Source organism: Salmo salar, chromosome ssa01 (genome assembly GCF_905237065.1).
Source record: "Salmo salar chromosome ssa01, Ssal_v3.1, whole genome shotgun sequence".
NCBI lineage: Eukaryota > Metazoa > Chordata > Actinopteri > Salmoniformes > Salmonidae > Salmo > Salmo salar.
Genome location: NC_059442.1, coordinates 131,084,665 through 131,111,253, shown reverse-complemented (window position 1 = coordinate 131,111,253; position 26,589 = coordinate 131,084,665). Strand labels below are relative to the sequence as shown.

The following is a 26,589-nucleotide window of genomic DNA, read 5'->3' as shown; positions in this document are numbered from 1 at the left end:
TTAGATTTGTGTGTATTAGGTAGTTGGGGAATTTTTAGATATTACTGCACTGTCGGAACTAGAAGCACAAGCATTTCGCTACACTCGCATTAACATCTACTAACCATGTGTATGTGACTGATTTGATTTGAACAAATTAGTGAATGAGCTGGAAAGATAAACGGCTACTGTGGCTAGCAACAACAAAAAAAGTTTGGATAATCTTATCCTTTGAGCCTTGAAAAGAGTTCTCACACTATGATTAGGGAACATTCAAAGCAACTGGGAAATGTCCATGGCGGGCTTTGTTGTCACCTTAACTTGCTACAACTTCTGTGTGATAGGAAGCACGAGCACCACCACCACCAATCAGCCTACACCACCGTGCACACCCGTCTTTACTATGATAACTAGCTTAGCCATGTCAGCAAATGACTGCTGTCTATACACACACATCTAATTTGGTCACTTGTAACTTCCTGTTTGGAAAGTCAGTATTCCAAAACGAAACTGATTTGAGAATTAAGGCCTGCAGCATGAACAAGGCTTTAGATACTTTGGCCCAACCTCTGTCCATATCTATGAAAACAATAGGATACAATGGATATTTAAATTATGTTTCCTATTATATAAAACTAACAAGATATCATTAGACGAAATGCATCCTTAAAAATAAATGTACTTTATTTTGGTAATTGTAGACAAAACACATACATTGAGCTTCAGAATTTGTCATATCTACACTAAAGTATTTTTAACAGCAAATTGTGGAATAAAATGTTTCGTTCCAATGTTTAATGATGTGGAATTGAAAAGATAAAGCACATAATTACTGCTTCTAATAAAAGGGTCCTTAATATTTCCCTTCATCCTATAATGTCGGCACAGATAGAACATAACAGTAATGTTGCACTGACGCTCATAGAGGAAATGAAGTATTAATCATCTGAAAAAAATATACCATTATTGAAATATATTTACAGGAGAAGACTATTTACAATTGATTCCATCTATAAAAGCATAGGTACCCCATTGACAGTGGGGCTGCTGTAAGAGCATGATTATCCTCTGTTCATAATGAACACTAGGAGATTCTATGGATCCAGTGAGTAGGCTCAAGAGTAACAGAATCAAGGCCACTGGCTTCAATCACTCTACTGAGGGATTGGACTTTGACCACTATTCGCAGTGGACTGGACCATATAAAAATCCATCCAATATTGTTAGATATACATATATTGAGACATACTGTATCTTGTTTTTACCCTAAAACTATGTCTCTTTCAAATATTCAAAAATAAACAGTGAACAGTTACATGGAGAGAACGATGGGTTTCTCAAAATGAAGCATTTCTAGTTAACCGTTGATAGCCAGGGACAGACCTTCCTGAAAATGTCAACTCCTTTCTCTCCTATCTCAGAACAATAAATGATCATGTACACACACAGAAAATATACTTGTTTTCAACTGCCTGACTGCAGTCATTCTATAACAGCACCTCTTACATTGCTGTACTAAAAGTGCTACACCCCATTATTTCACCCAACACAGCATGGGACAATAGTAATATACTGCAAAACCATCACTTAGCATCCCACAGCAAGGGGTCACATTACCCTGTAATGAAGTGGAACCATAAAACATACTTCTTATGGCATATGTGGATGCTAGCCCTATACCCTAGTATTGCATAATCTACTTTTGATTACCATTAAAGTAACTGTTCAGTGAAAATCTCACTTAAAAGCACATTCTGTTAACTCATACTAATAATGTTGTTGACTCGTCCTATTCTCGTACTCGTGGCCAAAGCATGAATAAAATAATGCTTGCTTGCTATTTCCTCATTTAACATGCCACGTTGGGTCATTGGCTGAGCTGGCCAATCAGCTGTTTACTTGTCATTCATATTTTTATGACCGGTATATGCCACACCATTCTGTTGTTGGGGTACGCCCACACCATTCAAATGTAGAAAAGCTTATTTTTAACTACCATTTCTTGGAAGGAAAACTATTTCAGTCATTTTTTATTTAATTATAGGTCATATTTCATAGAAATCTGGAAAAACTGGACAGTTATGTAAATGACGACTGACTGGAAGGAGTAAAGAACAATGTAAGTCACGGTTATTACACTGTTATTATAACATACATAAAAGTAAAGTTGGATCCTTGATGAATCCACCAACATTTTGTAAAGTGTTATTTAAAGGTAGACTCAGCATTCTGACGTGGATGTAGAAAGTAAACACCATAGTGGGTCAATTTCCGCAACAACTAAGAGTGTTGAAGCGCGAGGCTCAACTTAACAGCATGAAGCAAACCCAGGCACAGATACTGTATGTGACCGTGTAAGACCGGGATCTTGCATCTCGCTCATCTCTATCTGCGGTGCTGCAACGTCATTTCGTTGAGTCTACCTTTAATGTGATAACTCTAAAAACAAGTCTACTTGTTTTAAAAATCTATGTCCTTACAACAAATAACAGCATAAAATATGAATGTAAAACAAAAAGTAACCCTGTGCATTTCATACAGTATTCTGTACGAAAATGGTAGTTAAACAGTAACCTGTTTAAAACGAAAAGCAATCATAATGAGCTACGTTTATACCCGGGGTGCTAACATGTGTCCTTTGTCCTGATCTTGTCCACATTCTGATTGTTCCCACAATTTTAGACAAATGTAGTCATAGGTCAGCTCTTCCTGACCACCTCCAGAGGTAGTCAGACACACATTGCGTCTGGATATCTACGAAGTGTAGACTGATCTGCACAGTGAAGCCATTTAAATAATCATTATTTTGGCCTCTAAAATCATTGACAGGTGGCACCATTGACTTCTGCCATGTGTCTTCAAATAAATAAATATTATTCGGAAAGAATATCTGGGAAATAATTGCATACAGGTAGGGACCAGGAAATCTGGTCACAATGCAGACACAGTGGATGGATAAGAGACACACTTTAATACCATATGTCTGAAAATGTGGCCACGATCAGAATGTGGACTAGATCAGGACAAAGAACGTATGTTGGCACCTGATTTAAACAGGGCTTTAGTGTCATATTAATGACATTATACATACATATGGAAACATTTCAGAAGTTGTTGACTTCTTGTTCCTTTAATTGGTCAATAAAAACCTTCAGGAACCTACTGTACATACATTAAAAAAGTTAGTACAAACAAAAATGAACTCCACTAAGACCATGAAGGATTCCTCAGAATGTCGTGAAGCATAGTGAAAGGGGTAACTTCCAAAATGTGGATATGCCAATGCAACTAATGATAACTGCTCTTCAGTTGAAGGCAGGAAATTGACTGTTGTGGCCATAATGTGCCAACATGGGTCTGGAACCAGAAGGTCCAACGGCCTTGCTGCGTGACTGATAAGGAGTCCCTCTGGCTCTTCTCTAAAGTTCTGATGCTGTGAGGGGAGGCTGTCCTTCCACAGCTGTTCTGAGGTGAGGCTGGTCCTGCCCCGGCCGGCAGTAAGACTGTGTGGCTGTGATGTATCCTGGAGTTACCTACCTCCAAAACAGGTCCTGAGCTTTAGCACACTGAGCACGTCTTGGACCCTTTACATAGCAAGAATACAAAAAAACAATACATGTTTAAGGATAATCTGTATTACCTTTAATGCACAGACAAAATGCCCTCTAAACTAGAGAGCAATAGTATATCCTCCACTCTGACCTGACTGGGCTTTCAGGATGGCCTGTTGTGCCTCGTACTCTTCCTGCTTGGCCTTCCACTCCTTCCTGTTGTTCAGCATGCCATCATACATCGGCTGGATGGCTGGATGGAAGCGGGACAATTCCTGACGGATAAACAACAAAACAAAAATTTGAGAGCTCTATTTCTGACAGTCAAGCCATCTAACCAAATAATGCTCGTCTGAATGGCAACGATTTGTGCATTTGGTCATTCTACACATCCAATAGAAGGTCTGCCAACTATTTGACCAAACACTAAGATCTATTGATTCATGGTTTACTTTGTGCTTAGCAATAACTGTGAAGCTGAGTGATGTAGCTAGTCTGAAGGTGTGGTAGTACATGTGGTAACGTTACCTTGTAGACAAATGTGCAGACAAAGTCAATGAAACCACACTGCAGCTCGGGCAGTTGACCAGCACAGTTTCTGTCCATCATTGTCTGGATGAAAAGGAGGGAGAAACATGGTTTCACACACACACGCACAAAAAAAAACGTAGTTCTTCAGGCATCTTGGATGTGTAAAAATGTAGGTGGATATCTGAAGAACAGACACACACACACGTTGATATACTCACAATGGGTTGTTTTTCAAGAACTTCTCTTTCCAAGTCACCCTGTACCCAGAACTCAGCTGCTTCAGACAGCGCCACCTGGAACGAAGCCAGGTAGTCCAACGTATTTCACTATATTGGACAGCTTTATTCACTTACAGAAATACTAAATCATCTGCTAAAATGTCATATATATATAATCAAGGGAGGTTCTCACCTTGCTTTGTACCTCCCATGGCTTAGTGAGGGCTGACAAGTCGCATGCTGTCATCATCATGGCCCTTTGAGGGGAATTATTGAAGTTTCAGCATAAAATAGAAATGCTAAAATAAGATCCAATGTGCATGTTATAATCCTACATATCCCCCTATCACTACTATTCTCCCCCTACCATGAACTGCACTCACAGGACAATCTCTTTCCTGGTAGTCTCCAGGGACATCCAGTCCACCCACTTCTTCTCATCTTCGTAGGTCTTTGATAGGTCGACAATCTTCTGGAACATTGTTCGCTTCCTGGTGACATTGGAAAATGTCCAAACAGAGATTTATACATTCAGTTAAAGTTATAAGCTGTGCATTGTGAAATCTTGTTCCCTCAACTTTACAGGACTAAGTAAGTTTGATCGTCGTATCTAAATCTGTGCTTTAATATGCAGAAAAAGAGTCCACATTGACAACAATACATTCTTCCTAAGATCTGTATAGGGAATACAATATGTATTGCCGTTAAGTAAATACAGATGTAGGATCTTAATTTGATCACTCTTTTGTTGCGGAGAATTTTCCTGCACAGCACGAAATGCAAACTTGTAGTGAATTCAAGCTTTATAAAGTCTTCTAAAGTTTGTAATTTCCACTTTAAAATGTCAGACTAGAATTTCCCTGACAAAAAAATGTATAAACCACTACAAAAAATATCCATAAATTATGATACACGTAATAATTCATATTTTCTGTTGCTGCAGGATTATTTTCCTGCTGTAGAAAACTTAATTGAATTGGAGTTGCAAGTCTTACTTGAAATAGAGTTGCAAGTCTGTTGAAATGATGGCAATGTCCATGAGGTGGATGGCATGCTCATTCTGTCTTCTGTTGAGGTTCTGGTAGATATTTAAGGACTGGGGGGAGGATGGAGGAGTGAGACTAGAGCATGTGATCAACATGGAAGCATAAAGTACAAATAAATAAATAATTGACAAAAAAAAATTCTACTGTAGTAGTGAATGTTTATGGCTGAGATACAAAACCCTTACGTACCTCGTCTGCCAGAAGGAACTTGCTAAATTCTAGATGATGCCTCTCCAGGACGGATGAGCCGTGAAGCTTGGCAAGTGGGTTACTAGATCTGTTTGTGAGGGGAGACCAGACCAGACACTGTAAAGAGCTCATCATAAGCCATTCATCACACAAAGCTAATCAAGGTGCTTCTCTACATGCAAGGCCTCAGTTATGACAAGAGAGTGAGTAAAAGAAGAGACCCATAGATAATTTAAGGACTGGTTGCACAGATGTAGGATCCTAATTTGATCACTCTTTTGTTGCTGAGAATTTTCCTTCACTTTCCTGCAATTTTCCTGTGATTTATATAAATTTACTGAAAACCCACACTAACACACCCACACTAACGCACACTAATAGTATTGCACTTTTCATGTAACATACTTTTGGCCAGCTAATAGCCTAACCACCGATCAAGCAACGTAGTGGACTAAACAGTCAAATCATTATTTTGCTGTGACAATACTGGTCAAATTAAGATCTAACATCAGTACCAACTTTCAGAGAGCAGAGTAAAAAGAGAGCAGCGATTCCCAGGAGTACTCACTTCACCTGGTAGAGGTTGTTGGTGCCCCTGTGGTCGATATCATGGAGGAAAGCAGATGTGATCATTGCCATCACCTCCAGATCTGTGTAGTATCTCTTCATGTTCCCTGTCTGACACAACAAAATACAGCAGTTTGACTTTCAGAATTAGAGATCTTTCAATCATGTCTTCAGTTAAGTTTTTTTGGCAAGTAAGAAAACATGTTAGGGTACATTACTGAGGTGTAAGCATTCCTACCGTCAACAGTGTGAACATGGTCTGTCCGACATTGAAACCGTGGCGCCAGTTGTGATAGGGCATTTTCCTGTAGCCTTTGCTGATAGAGTACATGAAGCGTACCAGAACCTGTTGAAATAAATAAAGATGCCTGTTGGTTTTCATAGGATTTGGAAGTGGAGCTGTAGAACTTTAGAGCATATACAGATAGTATGGGAGAGTAATAAAGTAACTAATGACAAACTGCACAGAGATTATTCAGAACTGACACTGAAAGATGTTGCAGTACAGATCATGATTGCACCATACCTCCTGTGGAACCTGGAACTTCTTGACCACTCCAACCTCATAGAACATCTGGATCCCACACATCACCAGCTCCAGCTCTGTGCAGTCAAAGTCAGAGAACCCGAACTCATAGATCTCAAACTTCTTGGGGCCGGGAAGTTCTTTTTTCTGTGTGATAATGCATGATCATTATGGCATTATTAACAAAAACTAAACATGCAGATGTACATTTCCATTACATTTTAGTCATTTAGCAGATGCTCTTATCCAGAGCGACTTACAGTAGTGAATACATACATTTCATGCATTTAGTTTTTTTTTGTACTGGCCCCCCGTGAGAATCGAACCCACAACCCTGGCGTTGCAAACACCATGCTCTACCAACTGAGCCACAGGGAAGACCGTAGGATCTTAATTTTAGCTAGTTTGCTACAGCAGGAAAATAATCCTGCAGCAACAGGACATTTTATTTATTATGTTGATAATAATCAATGGGCATTTTTGTCTGGAAAATCAAGCCTTTTTAAACCTCAAATACACTATACGTTTTACATTTCCTGCTACAGGGTGATCAAATGAAGATCCTATATCTATAAAACCATATAAATCTAGCTAGAGCTTTCAAATGCAGGCCTACTGTTCCAGTACTTAAACTTATACTCTAGGGACTAAATCAGAGATAATTCTACAACCTCCAGATTATGACCAAATGATTATTCTACAAAAATAAGGTAGCAATACCAGAATCTGCAGGAACTCATCCTCTTCACAGTCACAGGGCTCTCTGTTGAAATACTGTCTGGTTTTCTAAGATACATAAAACAACAATAAGTGTGAAATATTAAAACAACACTTCTCTTGTAAAGGAGGGTAGATCTGTGTATGTCTGTGAGCAAGGCTTCACCAGGATATTCTGTATTTCGTCATCACGGCACTTGACGTGGTAGAGCACCATGTCCTGAGCTATGTCTTTCCGGTTCTCTATCATTTTCATCCTGTCATAGGTGTCTGTGTTGAGGTGGGACCAGCCCAGGAAGTTAGTCATAGCCTGGGGAGACCGACAGAAACAATGTCATTCAGAGTAGGTTCACTCAGAAGCCAACATGGGTAGACAGACAATCACACTATCATTCAGAGTAGGTTCACTCAGGTCAATGTGGTGAAGAGAGTGGGAGGCATTTGACTGCCACAGTGCATTGTATAAATGAATGGTCTACACAAAAAATACAGAGAACAAGGCTTTCTAGAGCCATTTGACTTGACGACTTCTCTGTGAAGAGAGGAGTTGTTGAGAAGACAGTTGCGTGCTGTAGTACAGTAAAGTACCTCCATTAGCTCCTCATCCTGCTGATCGAATGGCTTCCCATCTTTCCTGTTGTAGAATGTAGCCACGCCCACAATATCTTCCGTCATGTTGACAATTGGCATGGACAGCACATTCTTTATGGTCCAACCACTATCATCCAAGGGTTCTGACTGTATTATGGGAAGACACAAGGTAAATGGTCAACAGGAATTATGCAAGTTGCTAAACTTTTTGCTAAAACCACATGCAAGGATACTTGATTTTATAAGGAAGCAAAATGTACCTGAAACTTGAACATCTCCTCTGTTGCGGGATTTATGATGTTACATATCTAGATATTCAAAATAAAGAGTACAGCATCAACACACATGCAAATCATGGCAATTTGAACATTGCGTTATTTTCAAGTCAATTCCAAATTCTGATAGCATTTCGAACACTTGCTATTGGAATGCCAGTTAAAAAACTTACAAGACCAGTTTCGGCCACATATGTGGGAAGTCCAGTACACAAAACCCAGTGTTCTGGAGTGGGAGTCCTGTTGACAACACAGTCAGACAACACACACTGATTATTCCGCTATACAGTATCAAACACAGACCTGGGTTCAAATACTATTTCAGATATATCAATCACTTTAACATACATTCAAAGTAAGTATTCAGAAATATTTTATTTGAAAAGACAAGTAGTTGAACATTTAAATGTGTTTGGAAACACATTTGGAAAGAATTAGAAAAATGTGCATACACTGACTAAAATACACTCCCTTGCGTTTAACCCAGGTATTTTAAAAATTGTATTTGAAATAAGTCTTTGAAAATCCTCTAAAATACAATTTGGTAGACTTTTTGGTCTTTACAAATAACCATTCAAATACTCAAATAAAAGTACTTGTTTTTGGCTGTGTATTTAAAAATACTCAAATACACAGAATTTGATTTTATAATACCAACTCCTCAAATGCACATGTATTTGAACCCAGATCTGATAATACATGGTTGAAACTACTTCAACTATACATTAATGTTAAGAGAAAAGTGAGATAAACATACGCGATAACTTTGATGTCCTCTTTTCCATGCAAAATATAATCAATGACTTTGTAGAATATGACTTCCTAGAATCACAGATAACAAAAAAAATTATCACACACCACAAATACAAATTTGCATAAACAAAGGCCAGAGACCAGTTCATAGGATAATAAGTAGATAGTTATGAACACTTACTCTGCCATCCGGGGTAAGAGGTCCAGAGTAAGGGGGCTGGTCTCCCATCAACACTGGCCAGATGTCAAAGAACTCCTATAGGAACAACGCAATAACACAGATGGATTGTCAGACACAGCATATTAATAATATTACAAAAAATTACAGAGCCTCAGTGCCGGTTCTAGCTTGTATGGCTCCCTGGGCAACCCCCCAACCCCCCCCAACTTAGTACTGTACAAAGTTAGAGATGCACCCATCCATTCCCCCAGTCCCCCTACCTCAGGCTTCCAGTGGGGAAACCTGAGGTCAACCAACCCCAGCCCCCCTCCTCATCTCGTACTTCTGAGTGGGAGACCTTCCCAGGTAGTAGCCTGCCTAGCTCACAAACTATAATCAGGGCGCCCACTCCGACAAGGTAAATTGACCCGCAGTCCCACACGGTGACATCATATCATTGACATGATGTGCAAATTAGCGATAGAAAACCGATCGCGCAAATGTCACCATTCCAAAACATTTTGTGCGGGTGCCCCCGTGCCGCCCCCGGCAAGATGCCGCCCTGGGCAGCTACCCATGTCGCCTATACCTAAATCCGTCACTGCAGGGCCGTCAGAAAATATTCATACCCCTTGATTTATTCCACATTTTGTTGTTTTACAGCTTGAAATCAAAATGGATTAAATATAATATTACACATAATGACAAAGTGAAAACTTGTTTAGACATTTTTGAAAATGTATTGAAAATGAAATACAGAAATATTTAATTTACATAAGTATTCACACCCCTGAGTCAATACATGTTAGATTACCTTTGGCAGTGATTACAGCTGTGTGTCTTTCTGGGTAAGTCTCTAAGAGCTTTACACATCTGGATTGTGGAATATTTGCTAGACAACCATTTTCAAGTTTTGCAATAGATTTTCAAGCCGATTTAAGTCAAAACTGTAACTCAGCCACTCAGGAACATTCACTGTCTTCTTGGTAAGCAACTCCAGTGTAGATTTGGCCTTGTGTTTTAGATTATTATCCTGCTGAAAGGTGAATTCATCTCCCAATGTCTCGTAGAAATCAGACTGAACAAGGTTTTCCTGTAGGATTTTGCCTGTGCTTAGTTCTATTCAGTTTATTTTTTTATCCTGAAAAACTCCCCAGTCCTTAACGATTACATGCATGCCCATAATATGATGCCTTGTTGCCAACAGGATGCAAGTTTTGGAATATTTTTTATTCTATACAGATGTTGTTCTTTTCACTCTGTGGATAAGGTTAGTATTGTGGAGTAACAACAATGTTGTTGATCCGTCCTTAGTTTTCTCCATCCTCCTTAATGAATTTCATAAAAATGTAAATAGTGAAACATTAAAAAAGTTGATTAAAAATAATTGATTAAAACACACTGTTTTGCAATGAAGGTCTACAGTAGCCTCAACAGCACTCTGTAGGGTAGCACCATGTTGTAGCTGGAGGACAGCTAGTTTCCTCTGGGTACATTGACTTCAATACAAAACCTAGGAGGCTCATGGTCCTCACTCCCTTCCATAAATTCACACAGTATTTATGACAACTTCCGGAAGACATCCTTCAACCTATCAGAGCTCTTGCAACATGAACTGACATGTTGTCCACCCAATCAAAGGATCAGAGATTGATTATAGTACTGAAAGTAGGTGTGCCGACATGGCAGTACTTGTATTCGTAATCGTATCCGTAACTTGACAGTTGATTGTCGGATCGGATGGTACTTATGATCTGAAAAAACAGAAGTGTTTTAATATGCCTAAATAGATGTTGGCCAAATTCCTGCAATGCAGCTATAGATTCAGAGCAGAGCGCGGAGGGGTGTGTGTGTGTCCGTCTGGCCTCAATTTGCTGCTGGCAGCCAAGTTTGTCACTCAGTCAGAATCCACATCAGCGTTTCATATTTTTTTCCTACCCTTGCCCCACTTGTGAGATATTATGCACATTGATAGCAAACGTCCTCGCCATGTGATTTATCATAGTAGCAGCCAGGCAGCAGCAATCTAAATGATCAGCTCAAAAAGAGGAAAACTGATCGGGTGAAATTATGAAGCGATTGGATGGAGAAATATAGTTTCCTTCTATCCAATCAGAACCGCAGGATCAACGTACAGCCCGCACTTCTCTTTACAGACAGCCAGTTGAGTTATTTCGACCACGTAGAATCTCGCACATGACTGACTGACATGAGAAAGATGCGTTCTGCCATCTGAAAGTGACTTTTTTCCCGGTCATGGATAATTACAAAAAAATACTCTGATCATAATCGTATACAGAAAATTGCCCATATCCGTTATGATACTCGTTTTGTCCGACAACTCGGCACACCCTTGACTGAAAGCATAAGCTACAGTTAGCTAGCACTGCAGTGCATGTGGTGAGGTGTGTAGTTGAATCAAATAAAGATAAATATAATAGTTGAACAGTTTTGAACAAATACATTTCTTTAAAAATGAAGGAGAAGCGAGAGAGAGAGAGAGCTATATTTCGTTGTATTTTTCTTTCACTTTGCTAGCAAATGCTGCTAGCTAGTTTATCCTACTCAAACACCCGGCTCAAACAGAGAGGGATGCTATGTTAGCTAGTTGGCTATATCTATCCAACACTGGAACTCTTCCATGTCAAGGTAAGCTTTTGGTTTTATTCATTTATTTCCACCGGGCCTGCCGGTGTAACTGCTAAACTACTTGCTGACTGTACACTGTACTGCATGATTGTAGCAGGTTAACTAACACGTTAGTTCTAGTAGCTATGTTAGCTAGCTATGACGTTAGCTAATATGGTGATAATGATGTAGGCTGTGTGTAGCGCTTAGCGGTTATGATATTACGTTTTTTTTTCTGCCTGGTCACAGACGGCTGATATGTTGTGCATTGAAGTCCACAAGCAAAAGGAAAAGGTGAGAGGAGAGCACATAGATGCGAGAAGGAATTCTACAAGCAAAATGATCATGCTGTTTGTATGTGACTGCTATGAAAGTGAACTGTGTTTGCGTGTGATCAGGGATTTATTAATTCTGCCAATTCTGTTGAAAAACATTTCTTAAATGGAAGCAAACGGAATGAAACGGGGATAAACATACCTGAATTTGTCTATTAGAAAGTCTTGTTTGCAACTGTTGGACTAATGATTACACCCTAGATCAGCAAGATGCAGGCAACACTATTGAATGTGTCACTCTCTGTCACCTTGATTACTTTATTTTTTCTCTCGACCTGTGCACCTACGTTATAAACGTTCATTCATAGGCTAGTTTGTAGAAACCTCATGATAGGTATAGGGAACATTCTAGTATCATGTAGTAGCCGAAACCTATCAATGTTACATTGAGCTGGGTGAATGGAATATGAATGACAGTCGTCCAATATGCTGTAATAGAAGTAAGGCCATGCTCATAAAAAAAATATCGACCTCGCTTATATTAAATGCCACTGAACTTCACTATTCTCAAAGGGATATTCAATGTCTGCTTTTTTTATTTTTACCCATCTACCAATAGGTGAATTTAGTTGCGAGGCATTGGAAAACCTCTCTGGTTTGAAATTCATTGCTCGACTGAAGGACCTGAGAGATAATCAATCATATGTGTGGGTTACAGAGACGAGGTAGTCATTCAAAAATCTTGTTAAACACTATTATTACACACAGAGTGAGTCCATGCAACTTATTATGTGACTTGTTAAGCAAACTTTTACTCCTGAACATATTTAAGTTTGCCAAAACAAAGGGGTTGAATACTTATTGACTCGAGACATTTCACCTTTTCATTTTTAATTAATTTGTAAACATTCTAAAAACATAATTCCACTTTGACATTATTGGGTATTGTGTGTCGGCCAGTGAACAAAAATCTCAGTTTTATCAATTTTAAATTCAGGCTGTAACACAACAAAATATGCAAAATGTCAAGGGGTCTGAGTACTTTCTGAATGCACTGTAGTGCTGTAGGTGCAAAATATTAACAAATACTGCTAGAGCTATGTTTTGTGGGCTACAGTGTTACCAGAGGAGACCCATAATAACTATTCTTTATGATGACTAAATGGCTGGATCATTCTTGAATTGCGGTGGCATTTTCTGTACGTCCCTCACCTTTGCAACCATGAAAAACACTTTAAAATCACACAGAGTTACATATCACACAAACTGTTTATCAATGATAAAACATAATGCAAGTCCTTTATATTGCAAAACTTTATGTTTGTGCATGGTTTAAAGTACTTAGGGCAAGCAAATTATCTTGTTCCAGAAGTGATGAGTGGAGTTGTAGTGACATGTTTTGGGGATTTGGAGATACCTATTATGTTGAATGCAAGAAATTAAACAAAACTATTTAATATATATATTATAGATCAATAAAAACCTTTGAAGGCTTAAGACAATACCGCAATTCAGGAATGGCCAGGCTATATGCAGACAGTGTCACCCACCTTCTCCTTTGTCATGTCCAATAGGCCCACAGAGTACCTGTCACAGTTCAGGTACGCCCGCACTGTATACAGGGCTTTGTGGAACTGTCTCTCAATGTCTGTCAGCTCCTCAAACACCTTGTTGGCAGACCACAACAGGACCTATACCCGACAGAAAAATAACAACCACGAAGGATCAGCTAATAACCAGTTGGTTCATATATCAATAAATGTGTGAAAGCTAAAAAAAAAAAAAAAAAGGCCTTTTTTTGTGTGTTCACCATAATGTCATCTACAACTAGTAATTCCTCTGAATATCAGTACAGACAGCAGACTCACCTGGCCTTTTCGAGTCTCACAGTTGTACAGGTAGTTCAGCTGGTAAATCTTCAGGTTCAAAGTGGCTATTCTGAGATACTTCAAAAAAAGCTGGGAGATCAAAAATAGGAATTATTGTTAAAGAGAAATACATGCATTGATGTGTAATCATGTGGTAGAGGAAAGACGAGAGGGAGTATTTGAAAACATCAGGTGTGAATGTGACCTTCCTCTTCATTAAGGCAGCAATGGCACCGTTTGCATGTGTTCCCTGTGCTTGCTTGATGGACATGTTTGTGTTCTACAACATCAGTCTGTGTTTATATGCTGCATATGCTTTGAGAAAATAAACTTTGGGAAGGGGGAAAACCTGTTGATTACTCATCCCCAACTAATTCATGCAATAACCTCGTCTTAGTATTTCCATTGTGATACTGACACATGGACATGTGTAGATCCTATTCTCAGAGAGCCTTCATCGTCAGTACTCACATCCTCATCCTCAGTGGTGAAGTGTGGTCCAGTGGTCTTGTTCAGGGCCATGATCACAGCCACCACATCCTCTCCGTTCATGATGGGCGAGGCTAAAATGTTCCTGGTCTTGTACTCGGTCAGGTCATCAACGAATGAGCTGAAGTGACTGCTCTGTATAGCAGAAAACCAAACAAATCACCGTCATCAGAGATCCCACATGGATGTGTTAAGACGGGTCTGTCTATAAGTCAGTACATGGCCTTAGTTTTGAGCCTTTTTTTCAGTTGGCATATCATTATAGACCACAGATTAATACATGTTAACCTCTGGCATATTCAAAGATAAAACACAATTTATTAAAGAGATATAACTGCTCAGGTAAGAATTACACTCCATTATCAAGAGTGAATGTAAATATGGGCAATGTGAAATATAAATGAATTTGAACCGTGTTAGCTTCCTGCTGACCCTAGTGTAAACGCCCCAGAACAGGTGCCCTAATCCCAGTTACAACAGGGGGTCAAGGGATATACAATAACTGGATTACATCTGTCAAGAGGATTTATATTGTCTCCAGATATACATTTAGAAGATCCCCACAGTACTGTATAGTTACGATACCACTTTGTGTGTCACTGCGTTTTAGCAAAAAAAACACAATTTGAACTATGTGTGTATGTTCGGATAGGCACGGATTAAATAACTATTCACTTTTTTCTCTGGCTGAACATAAACGTGATACATCTATTTATTTTGCAATTGTTTGATATTTTTGGCCATTGGTACAGCTAGAAGATGATATCATGTAGGAGCGTATGACAAGGCCCTTGTAAAAGACTATTAACACAATCTCACTGGCTCCTAGCCTCTGGGACACTGTCTGTCTGTCCTCATCACTACCACAATGTTTATGCTCCATTTCCCCATCTGACTCTTACCTCATTGACATCTTTCAAATTGATGTGTTTCTTGGTCTGGGCCACATTTCCCACCACCCCAAGGTCCAGGGGGAAGACGATCTCATGGTCAGGGTGTACCACACAGTCGTCCAGCTCTGACTCTGTAGTGATGTTGAAGAGACGAGTGGCCAGCTCCGCGATGCCGTTCCTCTCCCGGTACATGAACAGGCTGCAGCGGTCAGCTTGGATCAGGGCGACGATCCTCTTCAGAATCTTAAACACCACTTTCTCCATGTTCACGTTCTCCTGCATTTCTTTGATCAGGTCGAACAGGATCTGGCCTTCCTCTATCTGGCCCAGCTCCTGTAACATCCCAAAATCCACCTTGGACTCCGAGATGCCTGCCATCACAGAGAGGGCCCCCGGTGTGAGCTTCTTGTTGAAGTAGCCCTGGGCGAAAGCCGGGTTCCCATCCAGGAACTTCTCAACATCTTCCTTCGTCGCACTCATCTTGGGTTAGGGATGTACTGGTTCTCCCCCAGTCCCAGTCTTCAAACCACGGTCTCTAAAAAGACGACAAAACCAATTATCTATTGATTACTAGCAAATAAAAAAGAGGGCAAGTTCACACTATGTAATCCCCAAACTCTCTAAAAAATAGGGCAGGCACGTTAGTTAGGTCCTGGTGTGAACAGAGGAGACACTTGCAATGGCAGGGGAGGGAGGGCTGAGTCCAATCCCACTGTCATCAGCAAGCTTTTCTCTTAATAGTGTTGAAGGTGAGCCAGGATCTGCTCATGCAAAACTGATCAGGTGATCTCTACAAAGGAGGCCAACCCAGTCCTTTCATTGGCCGATTACCTCCTCTTCTTTCGCCCTCGCCAGGTTTAGAAAACAAGCCTGAAGGAAAGGAGATCCGGACTCCCTCAAAGGAGTCACATGTCTGAAAGCAGTTAGCCTTAAGATGTCCCCCCGTTTGGTTTGTCTCCAACTGTAGCCTGCTCTTGCCCCAGGCAGGCACCAGACACACAAGCTCCTAACTTGCTTATTAAAAAAAGCACTCCTCATTGCTAAGCCATATTTAGCCAGGCCACTAGTTGATTATCTCAGCACCCCAATTCTGTTGTCTTCAGTCAATACTATTGCTATGGGATCCTTCACAGGCCTCTGCTGGTTGTAGCCTTCAGAAGCAGAAAAAGATGTGTTAGTTATATTTCATACACATCTGAAGCACATTACATTTAAGCTTTTAGATTTTAGATTTAAAAAAATTACACAATAGCCTTACTTACTGCAGTATCTGTTATGATCATCCAATTACAATATTACATTTATAAATATAAATTGTTAAGTGAGAGACAGACATGTATCTATGAGACAATAAGACAAGCCCGATGATAAAATGGCAATAATCTTTCCACCCCGGCTATATTAAGGTTCCTTAACTATCTTATACAAAAGGTCAGCTGGATAATCTCCACATGAATAGATTCATACTATCACATCTGCTACCTGTGAGTGAGACGAGGCTGGCGAGGGAGGTGTGTCTGTCTGTGTGCATGTGATATGTACTGTGCAAAGTATGTGCACGTGCATAGGCATACATTTCATTCCTAAAGGCTTACAAGCCTTTGCTTATGAGTGTGTATAAAACAGTATCGTCTCTCATGTTTGTTATTCGATATTACGTTGGATATAACTACTATTACTTTATCATCAATATTGAATGAATTAAAGAGTTCTTTCATCACAAACCTCAAATGGAGTTGAGGGATTTAACTAATGTACACGTTTAATGATACTGACATATCACTCCAGCCATTGCAAGCCTTTACATGAGCTGTTTGTCGCCAATGAACTGTTGACACCTTGTGGTGCATTACGTTCATTGTGCATGGCCCAAATTTCACCCTAGACATACAGTGCAACAACACAACACAAGATGGCAGCCGGCTTATACTAAGGACCAAGATATACTAAGGACCATAATTGAACTTCTACTGTTAATCACTGCTGCTGAAGCTGACCATGGCATTGATATTCATGCCATCAAAATTGTATTCGAAAGATTTAGTTTAACCAGTAAATATTACAACCGTTACTTGTTTGTCATACACCTTCTGTTATTTTTTTTACTGCCCCTGGAACTTTTTAAATGGCAGTTCAATTCATTTGATATGTCAGAAATAGTCGGCAAATGTATGCTCCCTCTCAGCCTCTTCACCAAAAGTACAAATGAATAAAGAGCAACAACACACCTATACACACTGTAAAATGGTAACCAAAATACCAACATTGAACACCTGTACAGAAAAGGCTGTGGACGGTCTGACGCAGTACAATATTGTATGCTATCGACAGACGTGTCAAAAATCTTCCATGAAGCCTTAGATCGAGTACATGTTTCCAAGCATAAATATAGTAGCAGAAAAAGATGTGTTAGTTATATTTCATACACATCTGAAGCACATTACATTTAAGCTTTTAGATTTTAGATTAAAAAAATGAGTTTGCCAGCACAGTATGTGGCTTTTAAAAGAACTACAGAACAACGAAAGAACTACAGAACAACGAAAGAACTACAGAACAACGAAAGAACTACAGAACAACTAAAGAACTACCGAAGAACTAAAGATCTACAGAACAACTACAGAAGAACTACAGAACAACTAAAGAACTCTCAAAAACTACTAATGCCTAAAGATCTATTCCAGAAATAGACCATAACATTGTGTGTAATGCCTCAGGGTAGTGCCAAGAGTACAGTAAACAATGCTGTAACTACCCGGAAGTGCCTTAATTAAATGAATGGAGAATGAATGAAGAGGGGCTGAGTGGTGGTGGTACTTCTCTGCTGGGCCCGCTAGCCAATCATTCAGGCCCAAGCCTCATGTTCAGCCTCTTGCCATCATCCCCTGTGTCTACAGCCACACGTAGCCACTCCTCAGAGCCAGGTGTCTTTAGAGAACTACAGAAAGTTCCAGACAGCTCCTGGCAAGAAGCACCAAGTACTGGGATTTCACCTTGGAGTGCACATTGTCTTTTACTGGTAACAGGGGGATAAGAATAGCCTCAGCAGAAACTCCATTCAGACAGCTGGTGGTAAAAATAGACATGTTATGTAAAAACAGGTTCTTAAATAACTAAGATCATGGTGACTTCATGGCACTGCTTATGTGTGTGTGTGTGTGTGTGTGTGTGTGTGTGTGTGTGTGTGTGTGTGTGTGTGTGTGTGTGTGTGTGTGTGTGTGTGTGTGTGTGTGTGTGTGTGTGTGTGTGTGTGTGTGTGTGTGTGTGTGCCTGAGTGTATGCCTGAGTGTGTTCAAGTGTGTGTGTGACACAACAGAAGCACTAGTGTTTACTGCATCATGTTTGTTCCCGCTGAGTTTGTACACGGACTCCATAGAGCACAACACATACAGTAAATAACCTTAAAGCTGTTTCACCACGCCAGTCATGTACATCAGAGCCAAACAAAGCCTAACGTAACACTAGCTCACACAATACAGCTTCGGGCCCTTAGCAAGTCAATTATCAGGACTGATTAGAACAGCACATAGAGCACCAACGGTCAAAACATTTGAAAGCAATCGTTTTGACAGAGAGCGATCCAGCTGGTAGCTAACACTACAATATTGATGGTTAACCTGTCTGGGCTAGGGGGCAGAATTTTCACGGCCGGATTAAAAACGTACCCGATTTAAACTGGTTACTACTCTTTCCTAGAAATGAGAATATGCATATTATTAGTAGATTTGGATAGAAAACACTCTGAAGTTTCTAAAACTGTTTGAATGGTGTCTGTGAGTATAACAGAACTCATATGGCAGGCAAAAACCTGAGAAAATTCCAAGCAGGAAGTGGTCTGTCTGCGAATTTGTAGTTCTCCCTTTGCTTCTCTATCGAAACTACAGTGCCCGTGGGGTTATGTAGCACTTTCTAAGGCTTCCATTGGCTCTCTAAAGTGTTCAGAAAGCGGATTGACGCGTCTCCTGTTTCCGGGCAGAGTACAGGAGCACAGTTTGTCAGTGGACTGCCTGGTGGCTAAGAGATTGGAAATGCGCATTCACGAGACCTCGCCATTTTTTCTCTTCCTTTTTGAATGAATACAGCATTGTCCGGTTGGAATATTATCGCTATTTTACGAGAAAAATACCATAAACATTTATTTTAAACAGCGTTTGACATGCTTCTAAGTACGGTAATGGAACATTTAGAAAATTTTTGTCTCAAAATGCCCTTGCGTGTTACCCTTTGGATAGTGACCTGAACGCACAAACAAAACGGAGGTATTTGCACATAACTATGGATTATTTGGAACAAAAACAACATTTGTTTTGGAAGTAGCAGTCCTGGGAGTGCATTCTGACGAAGAACAGCAAAGGTAATCCAATTTTTCTAATACTAATTCTGAGTTTAGTGAGCCCCGAACTTGGCGGGTGTCAAATTAGCTAGCCGTGATGGCTGAGGTATGTACTCAGATTATTGCAAAATGTGCTTTCGCCGAAAAGCTATTTTAAAATCTGACATAGCGATTGCATAAAGGAGTTCTGTATCTATAATTCTTAAAATAATTGTTATGTATTTTGTCAACGTTTATCATGAGTAATTTAGTAAATTCACCGGAAGTTTTCGGTGGGAATACAATTTCTGAACATCACACGCCAATGTAAAAAGCAGTTTTTTGATATAAATATGAACTTGATTGAACAAAACATGCATGCATTGTATAACATAATGTCCTAGGAGTGTCATCTGATGAAGATCATCAAAGGTTAGTGCTGCATTTAGCTGTGTTTTGGGTTTTTGTGACATATATGCTTGCTTGGAAAATGGCTGTGTGGTAATTTGTGTCTATGTACTCTCCTAACATAATCTAATGTTTTGCTTTCACTGTAAAGCCTTTTTGAAATCGGACAATGTGGTTAGATTAACGAGAGTCTTATCTTTCAAATGGTGTAAAATAGTCATATGTTTGAAATATTGAAATTATAGAATTTTTTAGGTATTTGTATTTCGCGCCACGCTCTTCCACTGGCTGTTGAATAGAGTGGGACGCTAACGTCCCACCTAGCCCATAGAAGTTAGGGATTCCTCTCATGTGGCGCTTCACATAACCCTACATTACATTTCCAATATACTATTTTAGCCTGCTGGTTGTTTAATCATACTCCAGGATCTCCAAACTAGTCTCAAGGTCTACAAAGCAGTGCTGCTGGTAGTATTCTATCATCAGCAGTAATGATTTACGTCCTGGAACACAACAACTAATGCTCATGGAACACAACAACTAATGCTCATTAGTTTTTGGGTTCCAGCATGTGCTGGGGTATGATTTCTCTCATCCTAATGGTCCTCAGTGTTTGGACAATATATTTTCCCATCGTAAGTGTGTGTGTCTTCAGTTACATAAAGCCCTAATTGTTTTTACGGGAGGCATGGGCGGATTCAGAAGCGAAGCCAGATTATAGTCAGGACATCACCAACCGGATTAACCCGTGATTTAAGCACCTTATTTACTTACAACAAGTGAAAATAATCAGTACCCTTGTCTGTGTTCACTGTACATAAAGGGCCCCAAACACAAGAGATTCCAAAACCTAACGGACAACCACAAAACACTGAATTCTACTCGCTGCTCATCCTCACTAAGACAGGTAAGGTCCAGCGTCTTGATGGAGAGGACCCATGAATATATTTCATGCTATTATAGGACTTGATTATCTCACTGAAAATGTAAATATCGTTCTTAAATACAGTATGAATTGTTTTTGGAAGATACTAGCAAGCTAAGAATGAGTTTTGCTTTTGTATAGACATGCATGTGTCACACCCTGATCTGTTTCACCTGTCTTTGTGATTGTCTCCACCCCCCTCCAGGTGTCACACATCTCCCCCATTATCCACTGTGTATTTATACCTGTGTTCTCTGTTTGTCTGTTGCCAGTTCGTCTTGTTTGTCAAGTCAACCAGCGTTTTTGTTCTCAGCTCCTGCTTTTCCTAGTCTCTATTTTTCTCACCCTCCTGGTTTTGGCCCCCGCCTGCCTGACCACTCTGCCTGACTCTGAGCCTGCCTGCCGACCTGTACCTTTACCCCACCTCTGTATTATTGACCTCTGCCTACCCTGAGCCTGCCTGCCGTCCGGTACTGTTTCCCCACCTCTGGTTTGCTGACCCCTGCCTGCCTTGACCTGTCTAATGCCTGCCCCTGTTGGATTATTAAACCATTGTTAATTACATGTCTGCATCTAGGTCTTACCTTCATGTGAAATATGGCATTCATTTCTACCTCACAACCCTATGAATATGTAACAGAACGACCATTGTACTTTAGAAACTGTAGTAGTGTGTCCTCATTTTACTCCAATGAGGATACACTACTACAGTGTCTCTGGGAACGCACTGAATGTTTACTAACTTAGAAGCAGACCATTTGCCTGGTCTGCCTCCTGCGTGGTAGACAGCTTCACAGCCAAGGCGGACTTCGACCCCAAGAGGGTGAGCTTTGCTACAGTGCACACATTCGGGGTCACATCCCTAGACAGATAAAAACAAGTGAACAATGTCAGTTTAAAACATGATTGGATAAACATGGCTATGATCATGTGTAATGCAAATGCATAAGAGATGACTACAATGATCTACTGAATAAAGATTTGAATCTCCTCTGGATTTCAATCCTCATTGAGAAAAACTCACAAACAATAGACAATCTTCTCCATCTCTGGTTTTCTCTGTTGCAGTATTCTGGGAAGTGATATGCTCTGCAGAAGAAGGACCCTGTGGGCCTGTTCCTCCAGGACAACATCTCTGCTGAGTACACCATCGATGATGACGGCACCATGACCGCCTCCTCCAAGGGACGTGTCACTCTCTTCGGGTGAGTAGATCTGCATCAACTTGGAAGAACTAGCATATAAAGCATACACAGATGCTAAAATTATTGTCTAGTTGTAAGGAAGAATGTGGATTAATATCCATTTAATTGGTGTTGAAACTATTTGTCTAATAGACCACAACATTATGGCACAAACCAATCAAATGTTAATTGGTGGACAGGAAATATAGACAACATTTTACACTGTAAGTGATGGATCACAATAATCTTGCATATGTTTGACCTCTGGTTTTAAGTTGCAAGAGCAAATATGAGTTTCAGTGTGTTGATATGTTCTGTGCAAATGAGTGTGTGTTATTGTGTTGACAGGTTCTATGTTGTGTGCGCTGACATGGCTGCCCAGTACACTGTGCCTAACCCCACCAACCCCAGCAAGATGTTCATGAACTACCAGTGGAGGTGACAACTACTGGGTGATTGACACCGACTATGATACCTACGCCTGCCGTACCCTGAAGGATGATGGACACTGCGAGGATGGTTACTCCCTGATTTTCTCCCGTCACCCTCGTGGCCTGTCCCCAGCAATCCAGCACATTGTCCATGGGAAACAGGAGGAGATCTGCATGGCTGGCCAGTTCGAGCCTGTCCTGCAGTCCGGTGAGTTGGACACTTGTCTGCAGGGACACAGCATGAAAACAAAGGCTAAATGAGATCACATCTAGATAATATCAATGAGCATGAAGGAGAGCATCCTAATTAATAAATGAAAGCTAAGAGGGAGCTAAGAGTTGTAGTTCAAATAAGATTGAAAATATTCACAACAATCTGCATTATGCCCCAGTGCAGAAATGTTTTCTTAGGCAGATAAATCTGATTAGGGAGCATGAATAAGTTATTTTTCTCTTTCCTCTACAGGAGCTTGCTAAATTGTCAGCTCAGCCTGCACCGAATTCCTTAAGCATGCTGGCATGAGAAGAGGTGTCCAGGGCCGATGGATAGGTCCATAGCAGCGCTGTAGAAATGAATAGACCATGTTGCAAGGCGGGAGGGAAAAGTCCACCACCCATTGTCTCAAGGGAAAGGTTGCTCAATTGGGTAAAGTGTGTGTGTGTGAAAATAAATATATTTTTTAAACAAATCTCTGAGTTGCATCCATGTTTGATCAAGAGCTAAAATTGATTAAATAAGTTGTTTTACATATACAGTGCCTTTGGAAAGTATACAGACCCCTTAACCTTTTTCACATCTTGTTACGTTACAGCCTTATTCTAAAGTAGATTAAATAGATTATTTAGCAAATTTATAAAAACTAAAAACAGATACCCAATTTACATAATTATTAAGACCCTTTGCTATGTGACAAAAAAATTGAGCTCAAGTGCATCCTGTTTCCATTGATCATCCTTGAGATTTTTCTACAACTTGATTGGAGTCCACCTGTTGTAAATTCAATTGATTGGACATGATTTGGAAAGGCACACACCTGTCTATATTAGGTCCCAAAGTTGACAATGCATGTCACAGCAAAAACCAAGCCATAAGGTCAAAGGAATTGTCCGTAGAGCTCCGAGACAGGATTGTGTCAAGGCACAGATCTGGGGAAGGGCAGCATTGAAGGTCCCCAAGAACACATTGACCTCTATCATTCTTAAATGGAAGAAGTTTGGAACCACGAGCTGGCTGCCCGGCCAAACTGAGCAATCTGAGCAATCGGGGTAGAAGGGCCTTGGTCAGAGAGGTGACCAAGAACCCGATGCTCACTCTGTCAGAGCTCCAGAGTTCCTCTGTGGAGATGGTTGTCCTTCTGGAAGATTCTCCCATCCCTGCAGCACTCCACCTATCAGGTCTTTATGGTAGAGTGACCAAAAGACCCCTAAAGGAGTCTCAGACAATGAGAAACAAGAGATTGAACTCTTTGGCTTGAATGCCAAGCCTCACGTCTGGAGGAAACCTGGCACCATCCCTATGTTGAGGCATGGTGGTTGCAGCACCTGCAGGGACTGGGAGACTAATCAGCATCGAGGGAAAGATGAATAGAGCAAAGTAAAGAGGGATCCTTGTACAAAAACCTGCTACAGAGCGCTCAGGACCTTAGACTGGGGTGAAGGTTCACCTACCAGCAGGACAATGACTCTAAGCACACAGCCAAGACAACGCAGGCTTGGCTTCAGGACAAGTCTCTGAATGTCCTTGAGTGTCCCAGCCAGAGCCCAGACTTGAACCCGATCGATCATCTCTGGAGAGACCTGAAAATAGCTGTGCAGCGACGCTCCCCATCCAACCTGACAGAGCTTGAGAGGATCTGCAGAGAAGAATGGGAGAAACTCCCCAAATACAGATGTGCCAAGCTTGTAGCGTCATACCCAAAAGACTCCAAGCTGTAATCGCTGCCAAAGATGCTTCAACAAAGTACTGAGTAAAGTGTCTGAATACTTATGTAAATGTGTTATCCACTAGTCTTGTCTGTGAACTGTGAATAATGGCAGAGAATCCACTGGTCCAGGTCCAGCTAGGTCCAGACTAGGTCAGTTTGGGAAGTCTCTCACCTACACCAGCTTAACTCCTCAACTCATGAACCATGCAACCACAGAGATCCTATTAAATGATCATGTTAGTGTTCTAATACAGTATGTAATTCTATGTGAGATCCCAAAGCCTTTATCCGTAAAGTCCCCAGGTTTAATGAGAATATGGTCAACAGACAATGTGACCTTGAGTATTAACAGAATAGCTGAGTTGTAGTTTTGCAATAGGCTAATCAAGCTAGTTATTCAGGAATTGTTAGCTAGCTATATTTTCTCTACAGAGAATGTAATCCTGAGAATGTAAAATATTTTATTTACCAGTACAGTCCCCTCTCTCGTGAACTCTAACCCCACAAAAAAAATCTATATATCATCATTAGCTTGGCTAGCTCATTTAAAGTGGAACTGACAGCGTTTTAATGACTACAAATATGAAACAAACCGTAAATCATAATATCAACCAAAAATATCACATTCCCAATTCATGCTACAAAACCAACTTAATTGTAAGGGTGCGTGCTGGTGGCAGGGAAGTCAGGCGCAGGAGATCGAACCTGGTATAAAACGGAGCAGTTTAATAAGTGCAAAAAAAAATCTCTGAAAACCAAAATATACAAAATAATACATGTGGGTACAAAACCCGTCGCGCACCAGAACATATCTTGCACAAAGCTTACCAACAAACAATCACCGACAAGGACAATGAGGGGGAACAGAGGGTTAAATACACAACATGTAATGAATGGGATTGGAACCAGGTGTGATACAAGACAAGACAAAACTAAAGGAAAATAAAAAGAGGATCAGCGATGGCTAGAAGGTCGGCGACTTCGAACGCCGCCCGAACAAGGAGAGGGACCAACTTCGGCGAAAGTCTTGACAGACACATGGAACGAGGGGTTAATACGGTAATCGGGTAGAAGCTGTAACCTATAACAAACCTTGTTCACTCTCCTCAGGACTTTAAATGGCCCCACAAACCACGGACCCAGCTTCCGGCAGGGCAGGCGGAGGGGTAGGTTTCGGGTCGAGAGCCAGACCCGGTCCCCCGGTGTTCAGGGGGTTCGGGGGGTCTCACTGCGGTGGTGATCTGCATTAAACTTCTGGCGCGTCACGGCCTGCTGAAGGTGGACACGGACAGCTTCCCATGTCTCCGGCGCGTGCCTGAATCAGTCATCCACCGCAGGAACCTCGGTCTGACCCTGATGCCAAGGCGCCAGAACCGGCTGTTACCCCAGTACGCACTGGAAGGGAGAGATGTTAGTGGAGGAGTGGTGGAGCGAGTTCTGTGCCATCTCGGCCCAGGGCACGAACTCTGCCCACTCCCCTGGCCGGTCCTGGCAATAGGACCGCAGAAACCTGCCCACATCCTGGTTTACTCTCTCCACCTGCTCAGTACTCTCAGGGTGAAACCCTAAAGTAAGGCTGATCGAGACCCCAGACGTTCCATGAATGCCTTCCAGACCCTAGACGTGAACTGGGGACCCCGATCAGACACTATATCCTCAGGCACCCCGTAGTGCCGGAAGACGTGTGTAAACAAGGCCTCCTCAGTCTGTAGGGCTGTAGGGAGACCGGGCAGAGGGAGGAGACGACAGGACTTAAAGAAATGATCCACAACGACCAGGATCGCGGTGTTACCCTGTGAGAGTGGAAGAACAGTAAGAAAATCCAGGTGCGACCAAGGCTGCTGTGGAATGGGTAAGGGGTGTAGCTTACCTCTGGGCAGGTGCCTAGGAGCCTTACACTGGGCGCATACCGAGCAGGAGGAAACATAAACCCTCACGTCCTCAGCCAAGGTAGGCCATCAGTACCTTCCACTCAAACAGCGCACTGCCCGACCGATCCCAGGATGACCAGAGGAGGGTGACGTGTGGGCCCAATAGATCAACCGGTCACGGACAGCAGACGGGACGTACAGACACCCAGCGGGACACTGGACGGGAGCGGGCTCTGCACGTAATGCCTGCTCAATGTCCGCGTCCAGCTCCCACACT

At 41.2% G+C, this 26,589-nt stretch overlaps 1 protein-coding gene and 1 pseudogene across 1 annotated transcript; one reads left to right on the top strand and one right to left on the bottom strand.

Annotated features, from left to right (window-relative positions):
- Positions 1–645: 645 nt before the first annotated feature.
- Positions 646–16,391, bottom strand: LOC106563547 (rod cGMP-specific 3',5'-cyclic phosphodiesterase subunit beta). The gene is made up of 22 exons (XM_014129228.2): positions 15,266–16,391; positions 14,346–14,498; positions 13,875–13,964; positions 13,557–13,697; positions 9,125–9,199; positions 8,948–9,012; positions 8,364–8,430; positions 8,176–8,223; positions 7,913–8,062; positions 7,491–7,634; positions 7,328–7,393; positions 6,608–6,754; positions 6,320–6,427; positions 6,083–6,192; positions 5,515–5,602; positions 5,275–5,375; positions 4,663–4,770; positions 4,473–4,536; positions 4,280–4,354; positions 4,059–4,142; positions 3,682–3,805; positions 646–3,563 (listed from the first exon to the last, which is right to left on the bottom strand). The coding sequence occupies exons 1-22, from the start codon at positions 15,734–15,736 to the stop codon at positions 3,538–3,540; spliced, it is 2,505 nt and encodes an 834-aa protein (XP_013984703.1). The 5' UTR covers positions 15,737–16,391; the 3' UTR covers positions 646–3,537.
- Positions 16,392–21,526: 5,135 nt separating this feature from the next.
- Positions 21,527–23,119, top strand: LOC106563288 (purpurin-like; annotated as a pseudogene).
- Positions 23,120–26,589: the final 3,470 nt, after the last annotated feature.